The sequence below is a fragment of the Triturus cristatus genome, chromosome 7, assembly GCF_964204655.1.
Source record: "Triturus cristatus chromosome 7, aTriCri1.1, whole genome shotgun sequence".
Taxonomy (NCBI): Eukaryota; Metazoa; Chordata; class Amphibia; order Caudata; family Salamandridae; genus Triturus; species Triturus cristatus.
This window is the reverse complement of record NC_140590.1, coordinates 1,279,728,932-1,279,745,536: the sequence shown is the minus strand read 5'-3', so window position 1 is coordinate 1,279,745,536 and position 16,605 is coordinate 1,279,728,932. Positions and strand designations below refer to the sequence as shown.

Sequence of the window (16,605 nt, the reverse complement as noted above, 5' to 3'; positions counted from 1 at the left end):
CCTGTCCTGATACTTCTCTATGCTGACGACGTCATGCTCATTGCACGTACCGTTAATGTGTTACAGCAATTAATAGAGGAGTATTCAAAATGTATGAACAATTTGGACCTGAAGATCAATTACACTAAATCCTTTGTTCTTGTGGCAGGGTCCAAGTGGCAGAGACAACCTGGATTGTATATTGAAGGTTCCTAGTTAGAGGTCGTAGATTATTTTAATTACTTGGGAATCATGTTTGACAGAGATAACAATTGGAAAAATAAGGTCAACAATAGAGGACTATTGATGAAAAAAACATTGGGGCTCTTTTGAAATTTATGAAGAAAATTGGGACTAAGCCAATTGAAATAATAAAAAAGGTCTATGAGGCAAAATCATTATCTGCTGCATCTTATGGTGCAGCCGTTTTGGGTATATCTGACATCTCTAAATTAGAGCTTATAGAGGATGGTTTTTTGAAAAATTTGATATCTCTTCCTCTATCTTGCTCTAATTATATCTGCCGCATGGAGCTGAGAGTTCCCTATATTACTGAAAGATTCGGATTGCTCCTACGATGATGTGGCAATTAGTAGGGCTAAAGGAAACTCTCCTGTTAACCAGAGCTATTATGAACAATTGTCTGAATTTAGATGGTGTAAGAATAAGCTGGCTAAAATATATCAGGAAAACCTTGCAAGCCGTTGACCTATATAACCTATATGAGGATCCAAAACTGTGCATGTCATTAACTAAAAGGGAACTGAAGATTTGCTTATTATCTTATTTTAATTCAAAGAGGTATGATTCTAACCACAAATTGTGTACAGTAAGACACCATCAAACAGTACCTAGCATAATTCCTCATATCTAACATTTGTGTCGCATCCCCAACACAGATACATCTTAGTGAGATTTTGCCTAAATTATATTCCTCTTATGCTAGCCTACCCGTCCAAAATGTATGTGGTTAGTGAACTTCCACCTTGCCCTTGTGATAAGCGATCATCTCAAAATGACCTGCATTTTTTATTTTTCTGTAAATTTTACGAAATTGAAAGGAAACGATGTATTGTCCCTCTTATCAGGGAAATGAATTTTAGACAATGTTGCGTAGCCCTATATTATCTTCTGTCATTACCAGACCCTTTTACATGTTTCTGTCTGGCTTCGTTTTTAAAATCTTTTTTAAATAGAAGAAAGTTGAATTTATTACCAGCTTTTTAATTGTAATTAAAAAACTGTGTCTGTTGGAAATCTGTATACATATATATGAATTACTGAAATGTTTTTTAAAACCTTTTTTTTTTTTATCCTTAAAACCAAAATTGTTGTTTTAAACTATGTTTTAACTATATGTCAGCCCAAACCTCTATTGATGAATGTATGTTTGCAGAAGACTTTTTATGCTGATATTTTATCTGTGAAATAAAGTTATACTGACTGCCTGTAAAAATCAATATCTGCCTTTTTGTTTTCAAAGCATCTGTGAGCACACTTTAACCTCTTTGTGCACAGCAAGAAGTGAGGAGATGTGTGGGCGCCCAAGCATGCACATTAAAGGGGAAACAAGAGGAGAACCATTAATTACACAGGTAGGTGGTCTAGAGAGGTGTTCAGTCCTTGGCTTCTGGAGATGAATTCCTTACTACCACTAAGACCAATGGCAAAGCGCCCTTGCTATGTCAATGTGGATTTTACTACAGGTGACGTGTACTATTACTGACAAAGGCTGGCATAGTCATCCCATTACTCACTATCCTTACATCTTGTTCAGCCAATACTGACTAAATGAAAATCTTGGCTTCTCTCCCCTTGTCAATGTACTAGCTCACTCATGAGGACATTGCCACTACCTATTTCCATGATAACTTTACTCTTCTTTATTGGTTTCCAGTGGCGAGTTCTGTAAAAAAAAAACCCTCATGCTTCGTCATTACTAAAACACCATACTGCTCCAAAACCTGACCTCTAATCTTCCAATGTAACACAACTGCTTCTGGACTCATAGGGCACCTGAGGAAATACTAGTTTATCTTGAAAACATGTTCTCTTGTGTGTTAGAAACAATTGTCCCTCTGTCATCTTGCAGGCCTATTTCTATGAAGACCAATACATGGTTGACAGAAAATCTTCACTAACAGAAAGATCAAGGCAAAGCACTGAAAGACACAGAAGTATAGCAAAGCTACTATTTCATTGTGCTTCTTGGAAACTGCACGCTAGGAACTACACATCAGCTTGAACCATAGTTGAAAAGAATACCTTCAAGCCCTGGTGATTGGTGCAGACAATTGAACTTAAGAACCTTGTTTATATTTGTAAATAGACAGTAATTCTTTGTCTAATGGCAAGGTTTCTGGCACCCTCAAATGAACTGTGTGTCCTAACATTCTTCCCCAACAAAGTTGGTGCTCTAAGAAAGAACATATATTACACCGTTGATCTTCATCAGATAGTGCTTGCATGCTCTTCCGCTATTTGAGCGTTCCCACCAGGAACTGAGGATGAGATTATAAAAACTGATGTCCTTCTAACAAATCTACCCGATCATGGAATGTGGGTTATACATGGGTAGTTAGACGGGGTCTCATTGCACTGTTACCTTTCATCACCAGATTAACCAAAGACTCCCTCTTATAGGATCAAGAACTCCAAATGCTATTATCATTTTAATGAAACCTCTAGCAGGCCGAGAAATCTTTCAAACTACAGACCAAACTCAGACTTATTCTGTGTTACAAAGGAAATTGAAACACTAGTTATCTATCAGCTTACCTTTTGCCTGTAATCAAAAGGCCTTCTTGGTGTCTTTTAGTCTAGTTTTCTACCGTGCAAGAGTGCAGAGTGGTTCAGCCAGGGGCTGGAGGGGTGGGCATGTTCTTCATGCAGGCTGTAACGCACCCTGCATGGAGAACAGGGAAGTGCGCATGACTGCATTGGGCGACCCGAAAGAGTCGACCAAACAGTCATTGCACACAGGAAAGTTCTACCACTCAGGGGCGGCCGGCACGGCTCGCAGGAGGGGTGGCCGGGCTGCTTTTAAAAAAACATACCTGCCCGCCACCAGGTCCCGCGTCTTCTCTCCTGCTCGCCTGTGTCCGACTCCAGGTCGGAACAGGAAGCAGGCAGCCAGGCTCCCACCCCTAAGCCAATCACAACACTGCAATGCAGCATTGTGATTGGTCGGAGTGCTGTAACACAGCACTCAGCCAGGGGCAGGAGGGGTGGGCATGTTTCCTTGCAGGCTGTTATGCAGCCTGTTCGGAGAACAGGGAAGTGTGCATGACTGTTTTGGGCGGCCTGAGAGGGCCGACCAAACAGCCAGTGCGAACAGGAGTGTTCTACCACCCCTCCCCTGCAGCTCCGCCCCGCCCCCTCAAGCACTGCCATAGCAGGAGGAAAAAATAAAATGATAATAACATTCCGTTATTATCATTTCCTTTTTTTCTTTCTTTGCTGCTACTGGCAGTAGGGCGACGCTCCTCCACCTTAGCGGAGGAGCCGCCACTGCTACCTCTCCTACCCTGCAGTTCCGCCCTGCCCCCTCATGCACTGCCGCAGCAGGAGGAAAAAATAAAATGATAATAACATTCTGTTATTACAATTTTATTTTTTCCTTTCTTTGCTGCTCCTGGCAGTGGAGCGACGCTCCTCCGCCTTAGCGGTGGAGCTGCCACTGCACAACACCCGCCCAAACATAGGCATCAAACTAGCCTAAACACGACAAAACCGGCCCAATTACTGCTATAAAACTGATTCACTGATCTACTTGTAAGATTGTCCCTTTTGGCACTGTCATATTACTCTAAAGGCCAGTTCGAAGCTCAACCCTGATTACTTGTGCCCTTCCACTGCTGACATAAAGGGAAATTACTATATTTGCCTTTCAACACACAGTCGGAATACATCACTTTCCTCTCTCTTCCCTGTGCCTCTCCACCTGCTTCATTATATATTTATGTACAAATTATTTTTTTTTTTTCTTTGGACCAGGCAATAGCACACGGCCAACAGACCACCCACTTTTGTCCATTTTCTCCAGCACAGACAATGCAACCACCCGCGACCCTCACTAAACTTTTATTTTCTTGCTTGTCCTAATTTGTGCTGCATTAGGAACATATATGATTTTTTAATAATTTCTTCCATTATCTTGGAATTGTAAATTGAGAATAAAGTGTAAGAAATAATCAGGCCAAGATTACAGTAATGAATGAGCACACATGCACATACATGGACAGGGACGAGAAACCATCTTAGAATATTTTATTTTAAACTTTGAAAAAAGAATTCCAAGATGTCCACCCATGTGTCCATCAGGAATGTTCATGCATGGACGGCCATCTTGCAATGGGTTTGGCCCTAAGCAATACCAAAACCAACAAGCAATGGCAAAGCCAATAGCTCTGTACCAGAATTTAAAAGAAAACACCTGGGGCCGTATTACGCATTGGCATGGTTTGCGCCCGGCGCATCTCTCAAAAGGTGCGCCGGGTCGCAAACATTGCCAATGCGCCCTATTATGATCTATACACTGCCCCCAGGGTAGCTGCGAAATCGTGGTGCATTTTTACAGGGTAAAAGAGATCCCCTTGCTGGCAGATGCAGTCAGTGACTGCACCCGCCTGCAAGAAGATGTCTAGGGGGTCCATGGGACCCCCTTTACCCCCTGCAGAGGGTTGCTATCAGGAGGTGCATTGACAGTGCGCCACCTTTTAAATGGCACAATGTCAGTGCACCTCCTGAGGGCTTATTTGACTCTGCGCCTGCGCCTCTAATATGGCACCGGCGTAGAGTCAAAGCAATTCCCTCATTTGCATAGGGCACGCCCCTATGCAAATGAGGGAGCACCCTCTGAAGGTAGCGCTAGCGCATCAAGTGCACCAGCGCTATCGGTATTATAGAAGGGTAAGCACAAGCCTCTGCGCCCCCTTCTATAATACCAAGGTGCCCCGGGGGGCGTGCCAAGCCGGCGCAAATGCCGGTTGCACCCCTGGGGCACCTTCTGTAATACGGCCCCTGTTGGCTTTGACAGTGCTTGTTTTTACTCTGCTGTCCAGAATGCATTACCTCTAATTCTGCACAGTAACTGCCCTATGCAATGGTTTCTTCGGTAGTTCCCCCATTCCTTAAATGTCCTTATATAAAGTCCAAGTATTCGGAGCTTCCCCTGTTGACCATTCCAACACAGCAGTGTTTTGCCCCTGGATGACCTTGTACCACCACTCCTTCTCCCTGTCCAGGCTCGAAAAAGATGAAGGAAAGGACTGATTTCTACATCACGATAACCGTTTCTGTATATTCCAAACCTTACCATGTCTGTTCATCGCCGCTATCCGCCATGCATCACACTGATTTAACTGTCTTTAATTCCATCTAACCCTGAAACAACTACTGTACAGGTTCTCTGCATTTTGCAACAGCCTCCCAATTTCTTATAGTTAATTTGCAAGCAACGGGGCGATGTGCTGAATGCAAATAAAACTTGAAACGCGAAGTAAAATCTGTAAAGTGTTCGTATGCATTTTCTGCCAAGTGCTATGAAATATTCTTGAATATTTTATGCACGTGTGCATTTTTTTATTCGTTCCATGCACAGAGTAGGGCCCAGTATTTCAACATAACCACACTTTGCATCACAGAAAAGTAACAAGGTTGAAACAAATTGTAACAAAGCCATGCATGGGGTCTGACCTGCACTTGTTATTTCCTCAGACACTTCCTGCTTTCCCTCCAGCCGTTTCTTCCCAGACTCCACAATCTTCGCGTCATCTCTACTTAGAAAGAAATAATGTTAAGGTCATTATCAAGATGTGAGCGATCTTTCCACAGTATGCCTGGCCACTTACCCATATTTTTCAAGGGGCAGCACTTGCTTTGTAGCAGTTTCACAAAGCTTAATAAGTAAAACAAAGTGAAGGGGCCCAAAGTTCTTCTTTAGGAGCTGGTGCTGCTAAACGCTGGAGTTAACCAATACCAAGTCTGCCTAGTCTTGATTCCACCTCATGCCTTTCTACCACCTCCCCACCCCACCCCGACCCCCATCACTTCCTGTTACTTTATTGCATTGTTGTAGGTAAATTTTCATTTCTGCTTTCTCTCTTTGTCACTGTTTGCCTAGCTGTCTCTTCCTCCTTCCCCCCAACCACGCCCCCCTCTGCCTTTCACTCTCTTGCTCTGTGTCAAAGTCTGATGATGGGAATTATTTCCTGGAATTCAAAATTGAGGGCCAGTGACCAGCACCTGCAAGCACAAAGTGAGCACTGAAATGTCACCACATTAACATAAAGGTCATGATATGTTTTTGCATTCATTCCCCAGTCCAATCTCATGGGGTTTACAATCTTCTCATCAAAATCTTTTTGTCTGACCCAAAATGTCTTTCAAAATTGTGTTTTTTAATAAGATAGCTGAGGTCTGCCCAGAACGTCAACAGGACAGGAGCATTTCTTGCCACCGGTGTGACCAGTGATGGGCCCATAGTCTGAGGCTATGCTATACCTGACAGATCAGGCACAACCAGGACAATAATCTGTTTAGAGGACAAAGAGGACAAGGGGAGAATACTAAGAGTAAGTAGCACTTAATTGGTATACGGGAGGGAACACTTCTGCTTCAGAGGTGCCATAACCAGTGCCACTGGACCTATGTGGTTCGAAGCTGTGTTGTTTAACGCATAATTATGGATTTACAACGTTTGCCCCTTAAACCACCATCTTTATAGCTCAAATGGACAAGAAGTTGCTAAACAAAGCACCACGCTTGGTGCAGCGCAGTGGCAGGCCATTTGCACAGGTTAACTGGGCAGTTTTCATGTGCCGATTGCAGCAGTCAGGAGTTACCCTGGGTCTAAGTTGTGGAACCTTTGCGACAACAGTATTAAAGTGTGCTAAAATAGCAAAAACACCGAATGTCCCACATTACGTTGCATAATTTGTCTTTTTTTATTGTATGATTTGTCCCCCGCGCCCCATAGTCTGGTCCGCTTGGGCTATGTGAGTGAGCAGCACTGGACACTGTTCATGACTGTGATCTAGAGATAGAGCTACAAGTGAGTTCTTATATTTGGTGAGCATGCCAGCACATAAATGGTACTAATCTCAATGCACGGTCCCCAGCAGGAGGTTGAGTTAGACAGTGATTGGTGCATTGGAAGCACGGTCCCCAGCAGGAGGTTGAGTTAGACAGTGATTGGTGCATTGGAAGAGCTCTATGCCGATCCCAGGGCTTTAACAGCAATGGGCAATGCAGGTCAGCTCTGGAAATCTTTAATAGAGCTGTGAGTGTGGGTCCTAGCTCCTGGATATCTGGCATGCAGCAGGACAGAATTGTGTTGTTTGTTCCTGTTTGACCTCAATCATGTGGCACTGGCAAGGGGTGAGAAATAAGATACTTGGGTGCTCACCTGTCTCGATGGGATTTAAATTCCTTGATTCCCTTCGCAAATGGATTTTCTTCAATTTTTAATTGCGACAACTGTAAAACAAGGAGAGAAATACATTATACACTCTCAAGTCGTCAGAAACGAGAGTCGTATTTTGGTAGGTGCCAGTCTGTCAACAACCACCAAGCCGCAACTTAGAGTACCACCCATTAACAATCCTAGCCACGAATCAGCTCTGGAGATACTGCTCCACTCACTCATGCTGGAGTTTCATACCTAAAACCACAGAGCACGGGGCCAATGCTAGGGATCTGCCTTGACTGTCTAATGTATGGTAAATGGTTGTCTCTTTCAACCCCCCTCTGCTGAGTAGGTTGTGTCTCGGCCCAACCCTTGTTCTATGTAAATGTACTTCCATGTCTCTCACGTGAGTTTCCCCTCCAGTCTCGTAAACATTCAACCGCAGGAATGGGCTACAATTCGAATCTGCTAACGCAGAACCTGGAGTCCTGGCAAGTAAGGTTAACAATGTCTGAAGCAAGACAATAACAACCGACACACAGTAGCACAACTTGTTTACCTCCTGCTTATGCCTCTACCATAACGGGCCAGACTCCATTGTTAGTCTCTCTCCCTTTTTATCAATTTTTTATCATTTTGAGGAGTTCTAAGTACAGAACAGAGATGAAAAAGACTGTTTGATTTTTAATCAATTATAGCGGTGACTCTGTAGGCCTATGTCACAATGTCAGTGACACAATTATCAACCTGCACAGATATGGAGTTCATAATGGCAATTTACACTGTATAGGACTTTATAGATGTATTATCCTGGCATTACATCTACCTCCCTTGAGAACATTTTGGTAATTGATACAATGGAGTTGATATTTGTGCAGGTCGAAATTAACAACTCAATATTGTGACTTCTTACCACCCTGCCTGGATTGATGACTTTCTGCGTCTAGTGTCATTGGGGCCCTAGTGGCAGAGCACCTGAAAGAAACCTTGATAAGCAAGTGGTTCATCTGGAGTAGCTAAATCCCACTTAAAAGTTGTTCTCGGCTCTCTTTCGCTGATAAACAGCCATACATAACTACCATGCCGGTGAACTACACTAGCACAATCCCAGTCGCGCCCCATTGCTGAGTGAGCAAGCGGAACTTTGGTACCTTCTCATTCTGGTAGCTGGTCACTGCAATAAAGGATGTCTCTGGGAAATTAAAGCCGACCGCAGCAGCTCCCAGGCAACCTCCACTCTCAGATGTGCATACTAGGCAAAGACACAGGGTATATCGATGCATAGAGTGCAGGATCAGCTGCAGTTGCGGCAGGCGAGAATGGTAGAGGAGAAAAAAATTAACAAGGAACAAGAATCAATTGTACACATATTAATTACAAATTAAGTTAAATGTAGGACATATAGGACGGACAGCAAGCCTGCCAGGAAAAAGGAAATAAGACAAAGAAGATGGCAGCAGCAGAACCTTTGAACTTTACTGGATTCGGAACCAGTGCTGTACATTCAGCAGAGAGAGGCAGAGACTGAGAATGATAGAAGAGGAAGGCAAAAGAGCCCCAGAACAAACCCTGAACATCCCTCTTTCCTACAGCAACCTAAATGTCTTACGTGTCCACCTTGGTCCAGCATATTATTTGTGACTTTGAGCTTGCTGAAGGAGACAGGGCCAGCCATCCAGTGCTGGCCCGTAGCAGGGGCTTCTGGGTGAATATACAGCCGTGCAGGCAGGTGGGCCTCACCCTTTCCATTCCTCTGCCAACCCCCGCTGTGCCATTTATACCGGTGGTCATCAGTGGGAACAGCCTCCACTGACAGGACGTATGTGGCATTGGGATCCAGACCATACACAGAAACACTGAACTCAGGAAACATCCTCCTAAAACAGAAAAGCAGGTCCCATTAATGGTACTGTTTTTTAGAAAGTAAACACGATGCCGTAATGCGTAGAAAGCAGTTCATTTGCCAAGACAACCCCCGAGGCAAAGAGGTCCTTCGCTGTCCGCAACCGCTCTGACTCTCCCCTGGATTCCACACTCCAGAATCCAGTGAAGATGCCAAGTGGGAGTGTGGAACACAGAAAATGAAAGGCAGCTGCAATACAACACATCTTCCCCCCCAAAACAAAAAAAAACAAAAAAAAGTTGAAAAAACCTGAGCAAATTGGAAATGAAATGCAAAAGAATCCTATGCACATAAGTAATTTTTGTGCCAGCTTGGCTTGGATGTGATGCAATCCGACACCCTTCTGACCACCACATTTTCGGGAACAGAACTGCCAGACATGATGCGATTCGACAACCCCTTGACGCCAAGATTTTTGGGAGCAGAAATGCCGGAATCATTTTTGATGCTCAACCAGACATCACGTTCCAAACTGTTACACATGGTTACTTTCCACGTGTTCCACCTCCTCCCATCATCCAACCAGATACAATTACCTACAACTTTCAAAACTTCCTTGGGTTTGGACCACTTAGATAAACCTAATCTTTGATTTCCCACAAGGAAAGTTCTCACCCAGTCACCAACTTTGAAGTTGCGAACACAACCCCTCATTTTGTTGTTGTGTCTCACGGTGTACCTTTGTTCATAATCGTGAACTCTGCATGCCAACACATGCCTGGGCACCTGCTTGAAACCCACCTTACACATCCATGCCGGTGTCACCTTGTTACACACCACACGTCCCTTAAGACGGTTGAAAGGAGTTTCTTGGGTGGCAGTGTGAGGTGTGTTGCGATAACTCCAAATCCTTTCCTTAACAGCTCTTTTACAATCGACCCCATCAGCATCAACCAGATGTTCACATTCCTTTATTACACGGTTAAATCTCTCAACCATGCCGTTTTCCCTAGGATTGTAAACAGCAATAGAGCAATGTTTCACACCACACCCTTTCAAATACTCCACAAATTCACTGGCCAAAAATTGTGGACCGTTGTCGGTGGTAACACTCTCAAGATAGCCCTCTGTACGAAACATTTCTTCACAAAAATCAATGACATTTGAAGAACTAATCTCCTTCACGAACGCTACCTCAGGCCACTTTGTAAAATAGTTAATCAGAACTAAAGCATACTTGTTCACAATGCCATGAACACTAAATGGCCCACAAATGTCCATGGCAAACTTTTGCCAAGGCTTCTCAGGCAAAACAGTGGGAGTCATGGTGGTGTCTTGAGATCTGTGGGATTTACCACTGCACATACATGCAACACAGTTTCTCACACACCTCTCAATATTGTTGTCCATACCTGGCCACCAGAAATCTCATCTGGCTCTCTTCTTCGTGCTCAACATACCATTGTGTCCTTCGTGTAGAAGTTCCAATAACCTAGTGCGTAGCCCGACAGGTACAACCAACTTGTCCGCCCTTCTGACCACGCCACATTCATAGGACAGTTCAGACCACACCATCTTGTACTCCATCAAGTCTTTACTAATCAGCATATGGTGGGTAGAACAGTCAGATAAACAAGAAATTAGACGTAGCAACGTAGCATCATGCAAAACGGCCTGTTTCGACTCCTCCTCACTAACAGCACCCTTGCACGATTCACTCACCGTAGCCACTAACCATTCTTCTTCTACCTTATCATAGTTCTCACACTCATCCACATTCCCTGGTAAAGGTAATCGAGACAAACAGTCTGCATTGATGTTTTTAAGGCCAGGCACATATTTCAATTGAAAAGCATATTCCTGCGACCTGTATAACCATTTAGCTATCCTGGGGGTAGCTATTCCAGCATCTTTTGTAGTAAAAATGTCTATTAATGGTCTGTGATCAGTCCTTAACTCAAAATTCGTACCCCAAACATAGGTCTTGAAATAATTGACACCCCACCAACAGGCGAGAGCCTCTTTCTCAATGACTGAATATGTAGCTTCCTTCCGCCCCTCTGAGGGTTCGAGAAGTGAAAGCTACCACCAATTCTCTGTTGTCCTTCCTCTACATAAGGACTGCCCCCAAATCATAAGTGCTTGCATCTACTACAACAATGGATTTGTTATGTGGATCATAAGTCTTAAGGGCTACTGCCTTGGTAATGACACTCCTTACACAGTCATAAGCTGATTGACAATCTTGACTTCATACAAACGAAACACCCTTCTTCATCAAAAGTCTCAAACTGTGTACCTTGGATGCAAAATGTTGCACAAATTTTGAATAGTACTCCGCCAACCCAAGAAAAGAACGCAATTGTTCCTTGTCAAAAGGTGGTGGAGCCTTCTTAATGGGCTCAAGCAAGTTTTTATTTGGGTTTGACACCATCTACAGAAAGAGTATGTCCCAAATAATCAATTAGTTTTATACAAAATTTGCACTTTTCAGCAGACACAGTCAAACCTGCAAGTTGTAATTTCATCAAAAAATCGTTTAAGACAACATCATGATCCAGTTTGTTCTTCCCCCCAAACCAAAAAATAATCTTGGAAAACCATCATGTTATTAACGCCTTTCAGGATACTGCTCACAAGTCTCTGAAAAACTGAAAAAAGATAACCCGAAGGACATTCGTAGGAATTGGAACACTCCCTCAGGTGTTATGAACGATGTGAGATGGCGGGAGTTGGAGTGCAATTTTACTTGGTGATACGCTTTGGAAAGGTCAATGGACGAAAAATACTTAGCATCCTTGACATTGGCAATCATTTTGTTAATGCGTGGTAAAGGGTGACAGTCAACCCAGATGTTCTTGTTCAAATCTCTCAAGTCCACACACATGCGCAACTTGCCATTTGATTTGTGTGCCAAAACCACAGGACTTAACCATTCTGACGCCCCAATGGGCTCAATAACTTTGGCCTCGCACAACCTGTCCATTCTTGCTTCAGGTGAGGTCGCAAAGTAAACGGTACATTCCTAACTTTATGAACAACAGGAATGAAGTTGCTTTTAATACAATCCGGTGCTCAAACTTGTTCAAACATCCAAGTTTCGCACTGAACAAATCCAGATATTTCATGTGCCACTTGAAGATAACACTGTCCTGAGTTAGGAGAACTTGGTCCGGGTGATTAGGATCAAGTATCATGCCCAAATTTTTCTGTTCCTTCCAACCCAATAAGGCTCCGCACTTTTCAATAACATACACTTTAGCTTGCATGCACCTATCCTTATATAAAATGTGCCCTACAAAATAGCCCAACACAGGAAGCTTGGTACCACAGTATCCCACTAGTTCGATGTCCGGTGGCACAAGATTGCATTTGCCTGTGGATTCCCAAACGGCCCACAGTGACACGTTGACTTGGTTAAGATAAAGAACACACCTGGGAGGAGGATACGTCCCAGATACCTCATTAACTCTGTTCCCACATATGACCAGTACTTCGACATCACTGTCACTCTCTTTCTGTGATGCCACATCATTGTCCTTAACTAAATTCATAGAACGTTTCCAAACTTCACTATTCCCAGATCTACACATCTTGGAAAAATGACCTAACTTGTTGCACCTGAAACAAGTAGCTTTGGCAGCAGAACACCTTGGAGCTTCGGCGGTGTGTCTAAAACTGCCACACCTAAAACAACCATGTTTGTTGTTACCAAATGGCACTCTGTCAGAGAATTTTGCACGAAAAGGAACGTTGGCCTTTTCACTAGAAGAATTAGATCGAAATTGAACATTTTTAGCTTCACCCACATTTTTAGATTTGCGATTACTGATAACACTTATATCGCCTTTCTCCTTCTTTTGTTCGCTATTAAGTTCTTTGACACAGCGTGATGTGTTTTCAACCCTCCTGGCTATGTCAATGTTTTTGTAGAGAAGGATCCTTCAATTCTAATAATCTCCCTTGGATCTTACAATTGTTAGTTCTATTTATGAACTGGTCTCTAATTATCTCTTCATGAAGATCCCTAAATCTGCATGAAGCAGCTAATGTTCTTAATACAGCCACGTATTGCTCACCCGTTTCTCCAGGTAACTTTGCTCTGGAGAAGATTCTATGTCTTTGCACTACAATGCTGTTTTTTTCCATAATTATCTTCTAAAGCTTTCAATGCCTCCAAATATTAATCAAAAACAACCTCTCCAGAATTCGAACTGTCTTCCTCACCTTCACCATCACAGCTGGTGGAATTAGCACGTAATGGTTTAGGTAAGGTTTTCAATACTTTCCTGCCTTCAACCCCTAGATTATGCTTTAATAGGGCCGATTTGCGACAAGCTACAAAGATTTCTCCACCAATTGCCTCAAGATATATAATCAAACGATTCTTGCCAATCTTCCCATACCATGGTAGGAACACCGGGATTTTGTAAAATTTGGGCCGGGCTAACACAGATGTGGTATCCATAATTGCTTATAAATTATGAATATGAGACATGCGTTCCCCACAATATTATAGTGCACAAACATTATGCAGAAAGTCTTGCTAGATTAACAAAATAAATTTAAATAAATAAAGTAGTCACCGTAGATCCTGAAGACAGATGAAATGTCGCAAAATCTAAATGGTGAATTGCATGCAGTCCCCAATAGTCACAGTCACTGACATATTTTAACTTGGTAACACAAAAAGTTAATACAATAAAGGTAGACACCGTTGTCCAAAAACAGCGTTTAGGGAAACACCGTCTTCTTTTTTTTTTTTTTTTTTTTATTGGTGATGACCTATAAGTACCTTGTAGTGGAACTCACCTCCTCAGAAGAAATATCGATTGGTATGTTTTAACCGCATGTACTTAGTATTTTGGCTGATTGTGAAAGAAATGTAGTTAAAAAAACAAAAAGGATGACAAACGTTGCCAGGATACGAACGTGACACAACGTGCTTCAGGACTAGCACGGTACAACGTCATGACTCATGCGTAGGAAAATGGGCATACGCTGAGGAACAGGCTACATAGAAGTCAGGCAACGTGGTGACGCAACAATGCACAGTAGAAAAGGGCAGTCACTCAATATTAAGGCAGCGTTATGATTGGCTGACTGGGAGCCTGTATGTGCTTCCTGTTCAGGCCAGCGAGGGAGGATTACGGAGGAGAGATGCGGCGAGGAAGCAGTGAGAAGGTACGTTTTTTAATTTATTTTTTAATACCTGCTTCTCCCGTGCAGTGGTCGCTCCTCCATAGGGATGTGGGGGCATCGCCCCACTGCTTTCTTGCAGTGCCAGAGGCAGAAACATAAAATGGTAAAACTATCACTGGGAGAAAGCAGAAATGCCTGTAGTGCCTGGTTGTGGGCGGGTGGGTGGGCGGTCTCGCTCGAGGGCTGGGAGGGGAGTGGCTTGCCCAATGTTGCGGGCCCTGACTGCTTTGGTCAGCCTGGGGCCGACCAAAGCAGTCATGCGCACTCTCCCTTTTCTCTATGAAGGCTGCATGCAGCCTAGATAGAGAAAAGAGCCTCCGATTAGGCTCCTGGCTGGGGCGCTCTATGCTGCGCCGCATCAATCACAACGCTGCCATTGCAGCGTTGTGATTGGCGGAGGGGAGGGAGGCTGCCTATGGGTGGCAGCTTCCTGTCTGAGGAGAGCTGTGAGAGCTGTGGCAGCAGGAAAACGAAAACGTGGGAACTGGGGGTAGGTACGTTTTTTTAATTTTTGTAAACCCCTTTTGCCTCCCCCCCTACCCCAACCACGCGCAACCCCTTCACGTGATCCCCTCACCCACCCGTCATGCCACCCGCGACTGCATGTAAAGCATGCTTTAATCCTAGGGAAATACTCCGTCCTAGGCCGTTAAAATGCGTTACCAACTTTGAAGTGGGGCAGCATCAGTTTAAGACAAGACATTTCTGACACGAGGAATCCTTGTCCCCTGCAGGATAAGCAGTGATAATCATCAGCAGAAACACTAGCAGACCTTTGAAGACGGACTGAACAAACACAGGAAAAGAGGCCCCTCATCTGGAGGGGGCAGAAAGGTGACAGTCAGGCGTTCTTAACAAGCATTTACAATGCAATGGTCTCGGCATTGTTGAAGTTAGAGCTATTGGCATTGCTCATGACATTATTTTTGTTTTTAAAACATCTCTCTCTCTCTCTCACAAAAATAAGTCTTATTTTTGTGAGAGAGAGAGAGATGTTTTAAAAACAAAAACAAAAATAATGTCATGAGCAATGCCAATAGCTCTAACTTTAACAATGCCGAGACCATTGCATTGTAAATGCTTGTTGCTTGGACGACGGGGGGGCACAGCTTGGAAGAAGGGGTGGGGACTGCCGGGTGGATGGGGGTGACAGTGACACTTGGTCGCGGGCGGGCTCGTGAACTTTTGAAGGGGGATATGGGTGCGCAGATGGGAGACACCACCTGGGTTTGAAGGGAGGAGGGTAGGAAGGGCTCTGATTGTATCTGGAACAGAGCTGCAGTGGTGGGAGGGCACAGAGAGGGTGGGGTGGTCGTGAGGACTTAAGGTCGTGTGTAGTAAAAGGGCGCTTTCGGTGGGGGTGATCTCTTGAACTGCAATAGGTGTTGTTTCTGTGAGAGATACGATTGTATATAAAGGGGGCTTGAAATCACGGCGGAGGGGCAGCTTAATGCTCGACGCAGAAAATGTGCTTTATGCGGGACTCGCGAAGAGGGGGCGCTCGCGGCCGGGGGGGGGGGTAGGATGGAGGAAATGGCAGCTGCAGCAGAGGCGCCTTCGGGGGAGGCGGGGCTGGAGACTAGCCAAGGGACAGAGGTGGTGTGATTGTGAATGGATGCCACCTGCGGGAGTCGCGTCTCCTGCTGCTCAGGTGCAGTGAGGTTGGGGGTGCACGGGGATGGCTTATAAAGGGCCGCTGCGAGCACGAGTTGTTTTCAGATTGTATCTGGAACAGAGCTGCAGTGGTGGGAGGGCACAGAGAGGGTGGGGTGGTCGTGAGGACTTAAGGTCGTGTGTAGTAAAAGGGTGCTCAAGTGGGGGAGAAGGGGCAGCTGTGTCGAATGTACTGGCCTCCAAAGATGCGAGGTGCCAAGGGGGAGCCGTTTTATGATGGTGGACGGGAGGGCATTAGGTGGTCCCACAGCTACTCACAATGTGCTTGTTTTGAAAGGGGCGGGAACATATGGTATGGAAAAGGTTTGTTTTTAAGGAATGGTTGATGGTTTATTGGGTGGGGGCAAATTCACCTGCTTGGAAACTGCCTGTGCCCCTGTAGGGGAGCAGGGTAAGCACGGGCGCTCCGGCAGGTGTGCAGCTCTTCTGGGCGGGGGGCGTCTCTGATATAAGGCAAGCCCTTGGTCCAGCGGGGGTGGGGGCAGCACCTGGGAGGGGG

The 16,605-nt window shown here is 44.5% G+C and overlaps 1 protein-coding gene across 2 annotated transcripts in view; it reads right to left on the bottom strand.

Annotated features, from left to right (window-relative positions):
• Window positions 1–16,605, bottom strand: part of LOC146811836 (uncharacterized) — a 46,603-nt gene that overhangs the window by 13,555 nt on the left and 16,443 nt on the right. The window contains exons 3-6 of one of the 2 annotated variants that reach the window (XM_085618826.1): window positions 8,997–9,264; window positions 8,539–8,685; window positions 7,388–7,458; window positions 5,677–5,759 (exon numbers count right to left, since the gene is read on the bottom strand). In XM_085618826.1, coding sequence (XP_085474952.1) covers window positions 5,677–5,759; window positions 7,388–7,458; window positions 8,539–8,685; window positions 8,997–9,264 — 569 coding nt within the window. The remainder of the gene's footprint in view (window positions 1–5,676; window positions 5,760–7,387; window positions 7,459–8,538; window positions 8,686–8,996; window positions 9,265–16,605) is intronic. The other variant, XM_085618827.1, reaches the window with a different exon arrangement.